Genomic DNA, 18,597 nt, shown 5'->3' with positions numbered 1-18,597 from the left:
TGCTGCCTTGAAGCACTTATATTGAAGCTTTGGCGGTATCAAGTGGGACAGCTGAGGCTGAGGTTAGGGTAGCTGTAAGCTACAAGTAGGACTAGCCTCGCGTAATACTGGCGGCAGTTGTCCCACCGTGTCCAAGCGCACTCAGATAATAATTGCGGTCACTTGTGCGAGGGGTGACAAAGGCCCTCTAGGTATACAGATGTGAAGTAGAAGACTCAGAATGATCCATATGAGACACTGCAGTGAACACTTAGGGCAGTGAAAGGGGAGCACAATCGCTTAAGAAAATGCGCCTCATTAAGAATCAACATTCTGTCTGAAAAAAAAAAGAACACACAAGTCTGGCCTTTCTATTAATTTAAGCACGTTTAAGTGGGATCGGTAGCTCAGCTATTTGCTTTATACAAAAGCCCTAAATGTGCAGTTTGCGATACTGCGATGTCCCCTTCCCAGACGAGCGTGCCGCGGGCCCAGCTTGGTCGTTAGGCGAAAAGATGGAGGAACAGGAAGCGTCCGAAAGAGAAAGGCGAAAATGGCGGCAGCTGGCCCTAATGTGACGGAGCACTTTGCCACAATAGTGCCACCAGCAGCGTTTCCTTCCATTGCCGCACTCGGCGTATGGGCTGCATACACGAAGACGAGACACATGATTCCGGCTTTCGCTGTGGAATGCGTACTCATTGCCCGTCTCGGCTCTTGTGGGTCTTGGGAGTGCTTTGCCGCCTGAGTAGCAGGAAATTAATGACTGCATAAGGACTGCGCCGTAAAGCCCGATGGCTTGACCGCAGGCTCGTCCAGAATGGATGTGCTGAGCTCTCGACACAATCAAACGCGAATACAGAGAAACTGTTAGAGCCTTTTTATGTCGGCGTGCGCTGCCAGAAACTTCAGCCAGGAGTAAATGCGTACGCTTTGCGCGCTCTTCACAGCCTCGGCGAACGCAACGGAATTACGGTGCTTTCGCTTCCGCTTGGAAGAGGATGAACGAAGACCGTTCGCATTCATCGTCTAATTAGTGCAACCGACGTTGCAGAACGAACGCGCCAAGCATCTACTTGGTTTCAAATTTTGCTCGAATCAAATCCAAGCAAAACCGCCCGACCGCTGGCTCGGTGTGTTCTAAAATAGCGCTCTCATAAGTTGGACACCATCGCGTACAATGAGCTCAGATCTTCGCTTTCTTTTTCAACCTTAAGCTTAAATAAACATGAACGCATCTATTATTATCTAAGAACCTAGTTAGCAGTATATGCAGTCATAGACAAGCTAACCTGAAATGAAGCCACGGCCAAAAAGAACCGACAGTTTGTGCAGCCAAGAGAACACGAACCGACACCAATTGAAACATCGGCTCAAAGCACTCAGTAGTGATAACCCTTATGAATGCACATTTACGAAGCTAAGAGACAGAAGCAGAAGCAGAACATAACTGTGCTATAAGACTGGCGCTTGCCGGTGTTCTCATGCCGGTGTTCGTCTCGTTATCGGTTCATGTTCTCGTAGCCGTATAGCGCTACCCGCCCTCAGTCATTTCAGGATAACGCGTCTATCTGCCCATGGACACCGATTGTTCTTGTTTATCCTTTCAGGATGTGACGGTGCAAAAACGGTGGTGTTCGAGTAAAGTAGGCATCATCCGCGGAAGTACTAGCCGGTCCCACCTCTCCTTTGTTATCTGTCCTGTGCTTGTTGAACTTACAACACGCACCGGCTGCATCATTTTCTCTATGACCGATGACTCTCCTCCATTCCAGTAGCGAACGCATGCGGAAACAAGAATTTGTCTCTGTGAACCCGTCCGATCGTGCATTAGTTCCGTGGTTTGGTTCCGCACGGCACTCCTGTTCCGTGGATAGTGTTAAGAAATGGCTTCCTCTATGAGCCAGCAGATGAAAAAAAAAAAAAACAAAACAGGAAGATCTTTTGCCTGGCTCTGTAGAACTGTATATACATCCTTCACGCATTCATTCGCCGGGTGAATTGCTTTAGTTATGCCACAGGTAAAAACGAAACCACGGCACTACCGTTAGAGAAAAGTTTTTTCTGCTCGCGACACACCGAGATGCACTTAAAAGGACACTCGGGGCAACTGCGACAAATTTTCGTTAGTACAGTAAAAATCGATTCTCTTGCTCTTTCCGGGTATTTCGAAGTTTGTACAGCAGCAAAATACGCATTCGCTGCCGAGAAAATTGCATCGAAAATTACCCCTCCCCTCCCCCCCTCCATTAAAACTCGTGAACACTATACTGAAAGGGACTCAGTGATCACCGTTTTGAAGTTGAGTGGCGGTGTAGCCCGGCCTCTTGGATCCGCGACCAAAAAAAGTGTTGTCGACACAGCGCAGCTTGCTCGCGAAATCGCCCGGTGATGCCGACACCCTGTATTTAATTTTTCGCCCTTTTATAGCTTATCAAAGCGCCGTTTTCGGAGAAAGTAGCGTCGTTTGTTGTTTAATGCAATAAGCAATCGATACATTCCATCTTCAATTTGACCGAAGTGCCCCTTTAAGGCATGAAATGTATCAGCCTTGCGTTAGCCTTTCGGGAGGGTGCCGAAGCGGAATGCACAAGTCCATTGTGAAAAGAAAAACTAGTTAGCTTTGAAGAAGCAATTTAATTTTAAATCTTCAATTGAAGTTGAAAAGGCGCTGACGAGGTCATACGTCCAAAGAAGTACTGAGAAAAAAAACATGCTTTTCACTTATATTTGAGAGGTTAATTGTTGACTTCATGCCAGTAAACTTTTGCCTGTCGTATTGCGTCTTATCTGCAGCCTCGTCTCCGCGTAGAAAAGTGGTGCGAGGTCATGATCGTGTGCTGTTGCAGCAGACGGTCAGTCGCCACGTTTTGTTTTGCTCCGACAAACTTGGGATAAAATAAAGTGGAAGCATGTCCAGCTCGAGCGGTCCAGTAGAATTTACAAGGATTTGCTTGCAGTTAGCCTATTCTGAAGGAACAGAGATCAAAAGACAGGATAATTGATGTGGTTATATGATATATCCCTGCACCTCGTTAAAAAGTAACAAAAGTGTAACTATTCTTGCATGGATCTTTACGACATCCAAGTCCTATTCAGCTTTCAGAAACCGAGCAGAAAGAATGCATTGATACAAGATGACGGCGCGTGCCGCGGCCAGCAAAAATCTTTTCCGTCCTTTTTAGTACATTATTTTGAGAAAAATCAGCAATAATAATAATTTCTAATAAATACATTTTGTATGCTTGCAGGAATTGATCGTTTGCGAAGGCGTTATCTTTCTGATTTTCGCGAATGGTGTACTACTCGGAAGGCTGTTTTCGGAAAAAAAAAATCAAGCTGCCACACACACACACAAGCGCACAAAAAATCGGATATCCAAGCGCATAGGTTTTTCTTTAGCGTCAGTCTCAAATCGTGGATGCTTTCACGTTACGACAGCGTGCTCACCCTCACTAAAGTTTCAATAAAATTAGCAAAACAGCACGTATAAGCCAAGGGCTCAACTGGAAGGTTCATGTATTGTCCGCAGTCTGCTCTGATCGCATCCTTACGAGGCTCCAGGCCCGCGTGATCACGCTAAGGATTCATCAAAATGGATCACAGGTGTCCTAAATTTCAGGCAATTTCTGTCCCTTCTGTACGCCCTCTTGATCCCATGCAGCATAGCAGCGAATGAAACGGTACATCACGGCAGTCTTGAACACGCTATGAAGGCTAACCGTGGTCTTTTTGCTGATGAGATCACGTGCAAAGACGTAATCTATGTTCCTGGTGACTCCAGCTCTTCTAGGGATATATAGGCATGACCGGGAAGTAAGCCATACTGCTCAGTGGCCACTATCTACAAGAAGCTAGAACCATCTCACGAAACATGGGTTCCGCGAATTGTGCCGAACCGTCAGCACAAAACAGAAGAATGGAATAGAACTGGTTAAAAGGCATTAAAGAATGCAAACATTGTGTTTATTTATTGTTTATGCCATCTCCTTTATCGTTGTTTTTGTTGCGATTGTTGTATTGTCTTAAATTTAGCCTTCGAGTTCAACGCATAGCTTTATTTTAAACGTAACAAATTGAAAAGTCATGAAATGCCTCGTCAACAGCCGCATGCCATCTGCTTCTGAATTATTTTCCTGTACGTCAGTATGATATTTAAGTCACATATACTATGTAATTCGTCATAATACGGTTTAACTGAGCGTTGTTATCTCGTTTCGGATAAATCAATACGCCTAAACGTTCACTGTTCTCGACGTGACACTGCAACTCTTACAAACATGTGAAAAGAAAGGAATAACACCGACCAAAAGGGAGTTGTTAAAAGACGTAAATGACGTTTCGGCTTCTGTGCGCAAACTTTGTTCACTGATCATTTCGTTACCCTAGATTCCATCAAGTTACGACGGTCGCATGGCCAACTTTTCACCAAATTGGGCTTTTTGGCTCAGTGAACAAGGCTTCGTACGAAAGCCCAATCGTCATTTACATCTTTTAACAACTCCCTTTTGGTCGGCGTTATTCCTCTCTTTTCACGTATGAATCTGCTACTCGACCAGAGAAGATTTCGACAAATCTTAGATTTTACAAACATGTGTGATGAGTTTCTGATTTAAAGCCAATGACTTTAGACATCACATCGGCGTATTTCTGATGACTTTTAAGTTGAGTTTCTGATGCATTGCTAATTAAAACTGGCTGCAAAGTTTCTGAGTAAGCCGTGACGTGTTTTTTCTTTCTGAAATTCTCTTCTTTTGTAAAAATTCTTGATACAGTCGGAAGCACCAAGAAGTCTCGTTAAAATTCTGTGTGACTTATTGCCCGGAATGTTCGAATCATTTCGTCGCAGTTCTTCGAGGAAATGAACCGAGCGAACCATCAATCTCGCACATTCGGTACGCTATACATGACGACACTTGCCACTTCCTGGTTCTGTGCGTACTTTCCTATAAGCCGCAGTCCTTTACAAACATTACTTGCTGAAAGAAGCGTAAAAGACGCCCATTGAATAATTGTATCCTATGCTTATTGGACACAGGAACCACAGCATCGGTCCGATTCTACGCTCCTATGAAGTCGTGTGTATATGAGCAATAAAAAAGGGCGCACCTTGCTTCCCGTTCTTTTTTTCGTACATTGGAGCTCTCTGAGCTAATTCTACAACTCTGCTGCGTGGTTTTGCGGGATATATCAGCGTGCAAAATATATTATTTCCATCCTGATGCACAGCACGGCAAAGAAGAATATTTTTATTTATTTATTTATTAGCAGGGTGGGCGAACAAGTCAATCAAGGCACAAAAAAAACGCAACACTTCAAAAGAGAACAACACAGTATAGTAATAATTGGTTAAAACTCATGGGACAATGGTTTAACTAGCTGATTCCAATCTGTTACTGTGCGTGGAAAGAACGAAAACTTGTGTCTGTTCTAGCGAATATAGGGGTTAGAGAACTGGGATGGTGTAATAAGATAGAAATAAGATAGAAATAAATTCTAACCTAAGCTTTCTTTTCCGATGTTCAAGTAGTTCAATTTTATTAATCTCCATTAAAGTGGTTGGGGAGTCAGACCTTAAAGTGGTTGGGGAGTCAGACCTTGCATATTTATTAAAAATAAACCTGACAGCTCTTCTCCATATTCTTTCCAGATTTTTTGCGTTAGATTTAGTATACGGGTCCCACACTATGCATTCATATTCGAGTTTAGGTCTGATTATTGAAGAATAACAAAGTAGCTTAATGATAGAAGGAGCATTTTTTAGTTTATGTTTTAAGCAGCACATTTTTCTCAATGCAGCAGAGCATATATTTTTTATGCGCAAGTTCCACGATAGATTGCTACTTTTGGTTACTCCTAGGTATTTGTAGTTGGATACATGTTGACGAGGGAGAGAGCCTAATTTATATGTGTAGCTATGACATATGGTTTTTCAGGTTATCGGCATATAAACACTTTTATCAGCATTCAGAACCATACCCCATCGGTCGCACCATTCGAAAACGTTGTTCAAGGCACTGTCCAGGTCACTTTGATCTTCCTTATTTGTAACTTCTCTGTATAGAATACAATCGTCAGCAAACAATCCAATATGCACTGGTGGGTTAACAACTTGAACAATATCATTGACGTACAAAAGGAAAAGCAGAGGGCCCAAAACACTTCCATGGGGAACACAGGATGAAACTGGAAGAGAGCCCGAACATTGTCCCCCCACTTTAACAAACTGTTTGCTGGCAACAATGCGATAAACATATCACCACCTTTTTGAAATTCAATACAAGCTCATGACACACCTCATTTGGAATTTGATTTTTGCTCGGGCTTCAAATTTTAATGTTTCACGGGCATTCCAATGGATTTTTCGCTGCCCCCGTTGCTAATAAGTCCCACTGGCTAGTTATGTAGTGCAATTCGTCGGAATCTCTTAAATGTTAATTTTACTCAGATGTCAGCTGTAGAGGTATTCGTGTAGTGCGGCGGGAACCTTGTCGCGTCGCTGAAACGTAATCATACGTGAAAGTAAAAAAATTAGAAATGACTGTTCGGCATGATTACATTTTAGCACCAGAGCTTTTTCTGAAATGCAGCGAGGATAGAAGTTTTATGGCTGAAAGACGGCGCCTGCGTCCACTTTTGCATGAGGAGAGATGACACGGCGTCATTTTTTTTTAAGCGAAACGCATGAGTTGCATTCAAAGAATCGTTCAAGTTGCAGTGAGGAGCCCATATGTTCAACTGGTATGTGAAAGCCGAAAAAGGAAAAAAGAGAGAAGAAAATACAAGGAAAAGGAAGAAGAATAGAGGAAAACGATTTAACACTCAAGTTTTCCTGCGTAACTTTGGTGAAGCTCTAAATATTGAAACTTGCGAACTCGACATTCAGAGCGCTGTCATTGGAAGTTTCCCCCACCAACTAAAAGCACTTTTTATATTTCTTAAAACTATTACTAACTCTCTTTCTACATTATATTTTCGGTTTATGTGCGATACGGAAAGTTGTAGATTCCTTTGAAACCAGCATGTCTCCAAAGTGTAGCGTTTTTTTTTTTTTTTAGCACACTATAAAAGCCATGCGGCCTTCGAAACTTTCATGGGCCTGATCGACTGCGTAATGCCGCAGGACACAGATTATGTAGCTGATCACATAAACCAGATGTGCCAATATCCAGTCAGAACTCGGGTCGACATAGCTCTGTACACCTGAGTGCGCTTTCATGCACACTGCCAATGGTGTTGAGCCTATCACGGTACCCCTTGTACGTGCGTCGACCCAGCTCATCTCATGGCCAGCTTGGGCTCACAAGTTAGCGTTTACATTAACCCCAGTGCAAATTACGGTCCAGCAAGGCAAAAAGGTCCCGATCCTGCCGTATTCTTGCAAATGCAGCTTACGTCGGTGCCTAAACGTGACATCCGTGCACGCCATCTACTGCATGGTCGAAATTTGATCACGCTCTCCGGTTTGGATAAACGGCTAGCAGCTCGCAGAAGTCGAGATATCGCGAAGCGACGCCCGTTATTTCGATTTCCAGCGTGAGGAGAAATAATTTTGCAGGCACCGATGCAGTCAATGCCTTCAAGGTAATCGGCGTCCTGTCGCTTCGACAGTGCCTTTGGGTCAGGTCAGAAGTTGGCTCAGTTCGTTTAGCGCATGTATAAAGGGAGCCCGGAATGACCTTAGTTGACGATGGGGGGGGGGGGATTTGAGGTCTTCCTTACCCTCTCGTCCCTGTTAGCGGACAGGGAGCTGCAGGTCAGATCAGGCGCAGCACGGCTGACGTCGGCCAATCTGCGTCAGTGTGATGCGCCTCTCTCTCTCTCTTCCTCTTTAATATAACACTGCTGAACGTGTCGCGCTCTCCACAGAAACGCGGCAAAAGGAAAATTTCTCTGTCAGCTACTTGAACAGAAGCTATCCTGAGGCAACACAAACTACACAGAATAGCACGCGGCTAATAGAAGCACAGTGAAGGCAAGCTGGGCCAGATTTAAAGGGGGGATGGCGGCGGCCACTACACTTTCCCTCCAAGGAAGATATTTACATAGGAAAACCATGCTGAACCTATTTTTTTTTTTCAATGGAAAAGGCAAAAAACGCCTGGTTAAAATGCAACCACGCCTCTATAGGATTGACCGATGAATCTACCCTTGATGGCGAGAGTATATAGCGTCGAGGCGGCTGACGACCGGAAAGAAATGTGGCTCCTTTTTTATTTTCTTCTTCAGACTGCAGCAGGCTTTCATTTTTCCCAAAAGGCAAACTATACAAAAGAGAGCGATATAAATAATGAAATTTATTGGATGGCGAGGATATCTAGAAATTCCCAGATGGAACACATGCGTCAAAAGATGTCAAAAGATCCATATAAAGCAAGCTGACTGATCATAAATTTTACTAATCAACCTATGACTGCGAGCAATGCTGTGTTGCCTTTGACCTCCCAGAACAAGCCAGTTCTATTTTTACTTTAAACGCTTGATTGAAATTACGTTGCATACCTTGCATGAAGCAACATTTGCACACCGTTCAGCAGTTAGTCAGAAAACTGAGGCTTTGGCATTTTATTTATAGCTGTAGGTACAGCGCACAATGACTAAATTTTCACTGAAAATGAGTGTTCTTTTCGTACTCCACACGGAATAAAACGTTTTCATCAGAATTCAGTAATGAGGTAGTCAATGATTCAAGTTAACCGGTAAGCTAGTGATCGAACTGCATGTAATGTAGTCTCCAAGCGCCAGCAGAAAGCGTCAGTCTCAACAACAACAACCTGTTCTTTTCGTTATTCACATAAAATGAACTGTGCCAGTTCTTTTGGCTTGAGTCCTATTATATGTACGAAAAGTACGTTGCTAAAGGACCACCCGCAACCGAAGAATTTTAAATATCGAAGTGCTTTAATTCTCTCCGTGTCGAACGAAAATTTTAGTAGCGCAGGCTCCGCTCCACTCTGATTTTTTTCAATTTATACCCAGATTGCTTGTGGCTTGTATATTGCGTCGAACTCGCTACTGTACCCCGGCAATGTCACGAAGTTTTTTTTTTTTTTTTTAAGCATGGCTTTGACTAAACATCGACGTCTGACAGTTTGGGTACTCACAGGGATCCACTCCACAAAGCTGAAGGTTTTCTTCTGCGCCACACATTTAAGACAAAATCATATGGGAAGCATGCTACGTGCGCTAGCAACGTGCATGGCAATTTGGACCATATATTGTAACGATTCTTTTCGCGATTCAATTTCTTTGCTCGTCCACTACTATTTTCAACCACCTGCGGCAATAGGGCTGATGGCTAGCAAGTATATGCATACCGCCTGCTCTGCAATCAAAGGCTGTAGCAGCCGATAGAAAAGACGCAGAGGAATTATTCTTGAAAATAATGGTTGCAAAAACAGCAACCGTTATGTTACACAACAAATGTAACGGCTGCTCCATACGCGTGCCCTCGACTGTACATAAAGGAGAACGCCATTATGTTTAAAGTGGCAGAAAATGACATCGCGTCACCAACAGCAGCATTGCACGACGTGTAATTTAACACATCTATGCTAATTTTAGGTCTCACGTTGCTTGTATGGCAGGAGTTAACGAACGTGTAAATGCACTAACGGTCACTATGCCCCTACGCACCTCTACTGCGTCGGGCAATCATTGTTCCAAATAAGCCTGAGCGGTGCACGTGGGGCGCTCGTTCGGGGCTCTGTGCGGCGTTGATGGCAATTACCGTCGTCGTGCCGGCGTTCTGAGTGCCTCAGACCACGGAGAAACTCCAAGCGCCGTAATTTCATGAACGTTTGGACGATTTATTGCGCCAGAACTTGTAGTCATCAGCTACAAGCTGAACCAAACAGTACACTCAACAGCTTCTTGAATTGTTTATTTCATTACCCATTGCAGGACAGAACCCAATGTAGGGTTCGGGGTTCAGGTAAACGACTTTACATGGTGCTCTCCTAGCAACTTAACACTTTTTCGCCTATCGGACCGACACTGGTGCAAATGAGCAACTGTTCTTTGCGGAGCGTAACGAAAAGGAAAGAAAGATAGTGTATATTTGCTGGCTTCCTTTGTCCCAGTGCTTTTTTCTTTCCGCTTGGCTTTCTGTCCGCCAGTTAATTACTTAGTTGAGTGACCACTCAGTCGAGGACCTAATTAAACAAATGGTAGAGGAAACTAAAAATTTGTTATGAGCACAGGTACTTAAACGGTGTATTTTTTTCAATTTTTCAACAAATACGATAACGAACGTTTTGGGTCGGCTCGAGCTTAAGTGCGGGCAGCACGTACTAGACTTCTTCAAACACTGCTGCGTAGCCACATCTACGCACCACCTAACAGTGTATACGGTGAATTGATTGTGATAGATGAAAATGTAGTTACGAGGCCTTCTTGATTGCTACAAATAATTTCAAATTATACAAGCATTTTTTTCTACGGTATGAGGCGCAGACCTCAAATGTATGTTGTAGCAGCACACCAACGACTAGTGCGCTTGTTGTTAGTTGCAATTATTAAAAGTTTTTAACAGACTGTAACGTGAAAGCGCAGCTGAGTCCAACCCATTTCTCCTATATATAGCGTGCACGCCGATACACCGTCGGCAATAAAGATCGGTCGTGCACCCAGCGACTAGACTGCAAATCACGCGTTCAAATGTGCTAGCACTAAACACATGTTTAGGTTGGCCTAAATCTACTAATCACTTGAATAAAACGCAACATTTATAAGCTATAGAAAAGAGGAAAAGTCGCCGCCACAAGCAGTTTTCGGAAGCAAACTGCGATGACGTCAAATACTTTTTTGGTTGCAGCTCTCTGGGGCTAGACCATACCACCATTCACTTCCAGTCAGTGATCACGGAATCCATAATTCTCTCGACGTCATCATCAAAGGCATGAATTTGAATCGAGTGACAAGAATAAATAATTAATTTCCAAGTCCAACTTTCTCGGCAACAAATCTTCGTTTGCTGCCGGACGAACGTCACTATGAGCAAAAATTGGATGGAGTTGACCTCGGTGTACGTTTAACGCCACTTCAAAGCCAAGTGCGTTCACCCAAATCTGCGCGGAAAAAACTGTGCCCGTCACCGAAACATTAATTCGCACAAGTGCACATATCCTGAGCGAGGAAACCGGGAAACACGCTTGACCGAGCAGGCAGCCTCATCGATAATGCTAGTGGCTGTCATGAGGCAGCGCTGCAAACATAAAGACCACGTGCTCAAATGCAGACAATAACTGCTGAGAGCTCTTTATTGCGCAGAAGTCTAATCAGAAAATAACAATGCTATGATGCATACCTGGAAACACATACGCGTGCGCGCAGATAAACGTAGGAGTCCGCTGCTATGGTTTCAGCCCAACTATTCACTGCAGCAGTCGAGAATTTATACAGGGAGTAATTGCGCTTAAGGAGAAGTCTTTCCGAAAGCTGTACACATCTAGTGATTGTTAAGTTACCGTTTGATGGCTCACTAACTATAAATATGTAGCCTTGTTACCACGCGACAGTGAACGATGGCACGAAGACGCAACGCTTAAGAGTTTGGCTGTTCTGAGGAAGACATGCTCGTCACACTCACAGACGCATTATCATCCAAGCAGAGCCATGATTTACAGCCCGCTATTTCGGTACTGTAAATAACCGCTAGGCTCAAGAGATATGGGCCTCCATTTGTCAATAGAAGTTGAGATGTATTCTGTTCTTGTCACGTATGTAACATGGAATAAGGCGTATAACCCCTTCAGTCGCTGCGTCCACGTCTGTAGACTCAACCTGAATATCCTTAAAGTTTTAGCGCAAACCTACACAGACCACGACAAGGACGACACTTAAACGCAAGCGCTTGTGTCTGTGTCGTCTTTCTCATGGCCTGTATCTGTCTGCGCTAAAACTTTTTACACGATCCATATACACCAACATGCCCAAAAAGTTTTAATGGAGTCAAATCCTCGTACACATGGCATAATATCCACAAATGTATACACGCAATATGACGCCTCCTAGTTTTACTGTAGCTCTAGTATGGCGCCGGTGAGTGTGTTCGCTTGATTCGCTCGCTTGTTTTGCAAGCATAAGCTGTTTAAAATGGCTGAAGTGTTCTTATTTGTTTATATAGGGGGTTCTTATGCAAATAATTAGTCGAAAGATGTATAATTAAGAATCTGAAAACACGGACTGTTCAGTTACTCTTTGAACGTATAAGGACCTAAAAGAGATTGTATAATTAATAATACGGGAGGCTGAGAATTTTTTCTCAATTCTTTTCATGATCATCAAAGAAACTTGAAAAACTGAAAATTCTCCCCTGGACACTAATTTCTGACTGAAAGGGTTAAAGAGTCTTGTTGAATGTTCGCTTCTGCTTGTGCATTTACTGTGTTTGTGCATGCAGTGCGACATGTTCAGGCGAAATTATCTCTAATTAGTCGCAATAAAGGTGACAGGATTGAAGAGCGTTGTGCCATGATTTTATGTGCGCAAAATATTATAGCTGAAGTATGAACAACCTATTACAGACAGCGGTTGAAACGTCAAAAATTATAAAAATCACATTTTCAGCACAGCAATATCTACAGAAATTAGTACGCTGACGCGGGCACATCACTCATCCGTGATTAAGTGGAGCAATACGATGGCTTCTTTAGCGCAGTTTTATGCATGCAAGTACAACGGAGCTCTGCGCCCCAACGAAGCTTTCTGCATAACGATTAGTGTGAGTACGCACAGCAAGGGCCACTATCACTTTTCTATGAGGATGTCTTTCGCCTGTACCAATGTTAAAAATCATATTTTTCACTATATTTCCTCGATGATGTTAGGGTGACGTCAGCCGATTGACAAATTAGAGTGTACGTGCGAACTTCAGCGATGAGAGTTGCAAACAAGCGATTGACAAATTAGAGTGACATGCTTACTTCAATGACGAGAGCTAAACAAGCGATTGGGCAGCTAAATGTTGGCTGTTTACGTTACGTCTGCGCTTGACATTCATATTGACGGTCGAAGCATACAGAAAATATTGTGGCATTGTATTTGTTTGCTGGAGGCAAGTAGTGAGAAAACGCACGACACATAGCAAGTTCGTCCACTCCTTGGTTCTGTACAAAAAGACTAAACAGGCTTTGCTGTACGGCTTAGCTTTACGTATGCCTAATATTGCCCAACTTTTCTAATATAGAAAAGTCGTACTATTGCACGCGGTGCATAATATGCTTCACGTATTTTGCTAAACTTTCTTGTTTTGACTAAAATACCAAATTTAGTTTTTTAAATTTCTGTGTGCATTTTTGAGGTGCAAGGATACGTACATATAAGGGACCTCTGAAAATTATAGTTTAAATGAAAGTATCACTCCTAAATGGATACGCGTGAACAAACCCCGCATTATATAAGGCATGTCTTAATCTCCCCAGCATACGAAACAACGCTTCGAGGAGTATTGAGGTCAGCACACATCCCCTGCACAGTAGAAAAGTTTGCTCTAATTAGTATCACCAAGTCATTTTTCGGTTAAAAGGACGCAGTCGATAGGTGGCTTTGATGCACTAATAGTTAAATAGATAAGCAGTCAGAGCAGTACCGGAAGAAGTATGACTTTCTCATCGATAAAGTGCTGTCATCTCACTGTTGGCACGAAATGTTAGCGCGCCGTTTTAGAAAACGATAAGATAAAATGCGACTGAAAATATGCGCCTTGACTAAGTGGCGCTAACGTTACTTTTATTTGGTGACTTTTTCGACCCTGGCTGTGCGATTGAGAAAACTCAGTTTTGACGTGTAATAGCTTTTGTTTGGAAACTGGATAGGTCGCCGAGAAAATCTTGTCTGTGTACATAACATTTTATTTATCGGGTGGCCATACCGCACTTTTAAGAGGCGGGGGAGGTGGGGACGAACACATAAGAGTGCTTCTTTTTGCTGTTGTAACCGTTGTATAATGTAGCAGGAATCATGGTCGAAGCACCATTGACGTCATTTCTAATAAAGCTCTTCAAAGTCTCGGATACCCGCGCGGCATTTCTCGCGTTGCCCCACAAGACAAAATCTTGCTAAAGTACAGAGCTCTGATCCGTTCAATCCTGGCTGTGTCATTTGTAATCCCTACAGATTAGCTGACATTAACAAATTAGAATATCTACAGAAAGGAAGGTTGCAGTGGTTAATTTTTCGTCAACATGACACACATTTTGCCGCTTGCAATCTTTCTGCTTTGCATGCGTCGCACAGCACCTTCTTACTTTCTTTACGCTGTCGTATTGAATGTTCGAAAATCTGATACACTTCAACTCTTCGCGACTTCTGCCACTGAACGAGTATTTGTCAATTGATACTTAAACTAGAAGGTATCCTATTAAACAAAATACTTTACCTTTTAATCTTCGCCATCGCACGTTTCTACGCAGTTTCCACGCACCTCGCGTTTTACACTTGAAGGAATTTTCCGACGCTGTATTGTTACTGATCAGTCTAAACTTGGCGTTCCTTTTTTTGTTCGCTCCTCGTAGGGCTACAGTATGGAACAATAAAAATAAAGTTCTAAGAGCGGGCCGAGGCGTATGAAAGCCTCTCTATACTGTCATACTCATTTCTAGAACTCATCGGCGAAGTAAGACAGCGATGAATATTTTGCCACCAGTAGTGCGCGGTCTTACCGCAATGTCTAAAATTTTCACGATAATAATAATAATAATAATAATAATAATAATAATAATAATAATAATAATAATAATAATAATAATAATAATAATAATAATAATAATAATAATAATAATAACTTAAAACTGCCAGCGTACAGGATCGTTAAAAAAAGTTGAAAAAAAGCCTCATGCGAAAACGACGCCATTACGCACACAGCAGGTCACCTGGGTCAATACTGGTTTTCTTTCTGAATTAGCGCTCGCAGAGGGAGTTTAATTAGAATGTAATCTGGGGCCACAGAATAAACAACAGAGGACAACCATTCAGTGGACTATGGTACAAAGCAATGAGTGGTACTACACATATTGTAAAAAGAATGGCTCGTGTTTTTAATTCTTGCCACTAATTTCACAATAAGAACTAGTGCGGCCGTGTATAGTGGCAACAAAGGAGTGCGAATTGCAGATTGATACTGTTTATTTCTCGCCCTTACTTTTACCATCACCACCTCATTTCGGCATGCTCATATGAACGCCGCGCATGCACTGTGCACTGCCGCTTTCTTTGACTAAGTCCAGGAATCTTGTACATCCATTTTAATTGTAAGGCAGTTGCTGCGAAATACCGTAAGATACTGTTATGGGAATATTGAAGATGATGTTCCAATCTTCCGATGCGCAGCAAAATCTTTCTTTTATAGTTTGTCAATCGCTCGCATCGTTAAGGTTGCCATAGAAATGCAATGAAGAACGTTTTTTACGATAGCAAAAACGTTAATAGGAAAAAGCTTCAGGCATTCCGAGGGGAGTTGTGCGGATATATTGGTTCTTATAATGAAATCTTACGATATGTGAAAAAAATTTTAAAAGTCGTACAAGATCGATGGAGGCTTGCCCAGAATGTCAGGGCATGAGAATTCCGAAGCATCTTCTCGAATTTTAGCGCCACATTTTACCACACTGCAGGTAAGAAATACTACTCTTCTCTAAAGCAGTAAAGCATTTGTGAGGTTGCCTTCCGGGTACTAATTAGCATATTGCTTCATAACAACCCCTTGACGCTACTAATTGTTCTTGGAGCAGTAAAGCATGCACAATCAAGCGAAAGCACGCATTTATTTTTGCGTATAACGGTGCATCCAGGCTAAAAGAGCAGTTCGATTACAGATACTGGTTTGTGAAAACAGAAAATTTTCTGATAAAGCAGTGATCGTCGAAAAAAATTTAGCACCTGCGCGAGCACCGTGTGCCTTAATTTCATAATGCGCCCAAAAGCGGCAATGCGCACTTTCATCGTGGGGGGACTTCGCGAGCTGCGAGTCTGCTGCTTGAAGATTTGCTTGACATGGCTAAATGTCTACAGGAGTGCTAATGTTCCCTTTCATCATTTGCGAGGAGTTAGTTTTTTGGTGCGTACGAGAGTTGCTTTACTGTGAGCGCAACAGCTTTATTACAGACACCGATGTCTTCATTGCTTGCTTCAGATTTAGGTGCCTTAATTTTGGCCCGCTGCAGCTATCCTGACGCAGTTTTTATTTCTATTATATATATTATATATATGGATACCTTACCGAGTCCACGTCTTTTGTTTGTATAGAGCATTTTGTATAGAGGTCTACACTAACCCAACAACGTGGGCACAAATAAGCAAAAAAAAGTGTAGCGGCTGTAGCAGTGATTCATATTGTAAACGCCGATCGCTTTGTAGTTATGCGATGACAGAGGGCGTTCAGACAGTGGCGTTTGGCATTCCCGAAAGAATGCTATTTTCGTAATACCGTTCCCGCTCGATTCCGCGGGAAACGCGCCAACTGCATTCTCGTTTCGTTCCATCGACGACGACTCAGCACTGCATTCTCATTCCATTCTAAGGTCGCAAAAAGGCCAAACCATTTTAGAGTAACATCAGCCTCGAGAAAACTGTACAGCGTGTGGCCCTCAGACTATCCTGTGCTTAGTTTAGGTTTGGTTTATGGCGGTTTAACGTCCCAAAGCGACTCAGGCTATGATGGACGCCGTAGTGAAGGGTTCCGGAAATGTCCACCACCTTAAGATAGTAAAAGGATGTAGGTGCCATATACAAGCTGACATTGCAGAGCGAAAAGATATCTTAGTAGAAGGTAAGGTTTTGCTGAAACGTTGATAAAGTCATGCACAGACACTCAACCGTTTAAACCATCGTTAAAACATTCACCACCGAGCAATCATCCTCGGTGCTGCAGGCAAAATCCGCGTTTTCACAAAGTACGTGAACGTTGAAGCTCACTACAGTGATCAGAATAACCGTGAATATGCAGCGTTAGAGCACCAGTGATTGAGGTTCCGGTTAAAACACAAACCTCAATCAGCGGTTATTTCCATTGATCGCGATACTTAGGGCAGCATTGCTTTCAAGTGCATCGTGCATAACAGAGCACAATTTTTCGTTTCGTGTCGTCCTCCGCGCAGCAGGCTGCCTAGCGTATTTGACGCACGCATGCGCACGTTAAACAACTTTACTCGACAAAAGGAATACGGAAACTTTTATGTGATCACGACCTTTGTACGCAGAAACAAAGGAAAGAAATGGGTTCGGACAGCGCAGTGAATTGGACCGAATGCAGAGGCCGCTGCTCACCCAACGAAATGATTAATCGCCAATTTTTCACGGTTTAGCTTGGTCTTGAAATAAACACCCATTCTATACTCCCAGCCAAGGTAAAGCCTTCAAGGAAATTTTCTCAAGCCAGTGAAAGCCATTCGAAATTAGTGCAGAGGGCGGCCGATCGGCTTCGAGGCATGAACGAGCAGCGCTAATAACGTATGACAGAGAACCGCTCGTAGATTGTTTTGACGCCCTCGCGCGCGGCAGCCGGCTGGCCGGACGACACCTGTCAGCGCGGTATCGGGTGGGGGAGGGCCGACTCACTGGGCAGCGCGTGGTGTGGCGCCAGGCCGAACCAGGAGGGCCCGCAGGGTTGCGTGCCGCCGGGAGAGTGCAGGGCCCAACCGAAGGGACCGCCGCCGGCCACCGGCCCGTGCAGGAAGGGGAGGCCCGGGTCGCGCGGCGCCGCGTGCAGGATTCCGGCGGCGAACGCCGGCGCTGTCAGCCTCAGCTGGCCGCTGGGCCGCGTGTCGGCCAGCAGCGAGGCGACCGAGAAGGGCGACGGCTTGGTCGGCGTGGCCGCCCGGGTCTCGGGCGACGCGGGTGCGGGGGTGCCTCCCGCGGGACCCGGCGAAGACATGTCACCACCGGCGATGCCTTCGGCGTCGCTCCATGCCGGCCACTGCTTGCTGGCGGTCTGCTAGCTACTTGGCGCGAGCCGGCCGCCGCTGGCCAGACTGGCGACTCCCCCCTCGCTGGGCCGTCTCCCCAGCGGGGCGCCCCGCCGCGCTCATTGGCTCGACGCGCCCCTGCCTCGCGAGGGGGACCGCCGAAAGCGTGCGGCCCGCTTCCACGCCTTCGCCGCGTTCCCGCGCCGCCCGCGAGCGACAGCCGCGTCTTCCACGGCTGTCACGCGCCTCCTTGGCCGCGGTCGCGCTTCAGTCAACGCACCACGCTGCTGATGCTGCGCTCGACGCCACGTGCGCCCGGCCCTCTGGCAGCGTCGCGCGTGCTACGCTGCACTGCAAGACCGTGCCTCGGACCAACGTGTGCGTGCACCACAAGAGCAGATGTCAGACACAGCGTCATACGAGGCGCGTTAGCAACCCTTCCTGGAAGTAAGCTACGAAGCAAAATAGGCTTTGTTGGCTAGAAACGTGTAGCTGCAGATGGACTGTAGGAATGCGACAGAGAGATAATTGTGCATCAGTTATGTCTTCACCAGTTGTGAAAAGCCACTCATCACATCCGACGTAGCCATGTTGCTGATTTGCAGAGTGAACTTAAGAACAGGCTAACTGCCGTAAGAGGACATTATTGAGGACATTATTATAACACGAAAATTTCTGCACTTATGCCACTTCGGAACTCCTATGACAGATCAAC

General features: G+C 44.5%; 1 protein-coding gene across 2 annotated transcripts in view; it reads right to left on the bottom strand.

The window, feature by feature from the left end:
* LOC149350506 (homeobox protein MSX-2-like) overlaps window positions 1–17,964 on the bottom strand; it is a 65,644-nt gene extending 47,680 nt beyond the window's left edge. For both annotated transcript variants that reach the window (XM_089576891.1, XM_089576892.1), the window contains exon 1: window positions 17,536–17,964. In XM_089576891.1, coding sequence (XP_089433017.1) covers window positions 17,536–17,851 — 316 coding nt within the window. In that variant the 5' untranslated portion in view covers window positions 17,852–17,964. The remainder of the gene's footprint in view (window positions 1–17,535) is intronic.
* Between the last annotated feature and the right edge of the window lie 633 nt (window positions 17,965–18,597).

The sequence above is a fragment of the Amblyomma mixtum genome, chromosome 3, assembly GCF_055824585.1.
Source record: "Amblyomma mixtum isolate Tamu chromosome 3, ASM5582458v1, whole genome shotgun sequence".
NCBI classification, from domain to species: domain Eukaryota; kingdom Metazoa; phylum Arthropoda; class Arachnida; order Ixodida; family Ixodidae; genus Amblyomma; species Amblyomma mixtum.
The sequence above is the reverse complement of the archived record's forward strand: the minus strand, read 5'-3'. Positions and strand labels throughout refer to the sequence as shown.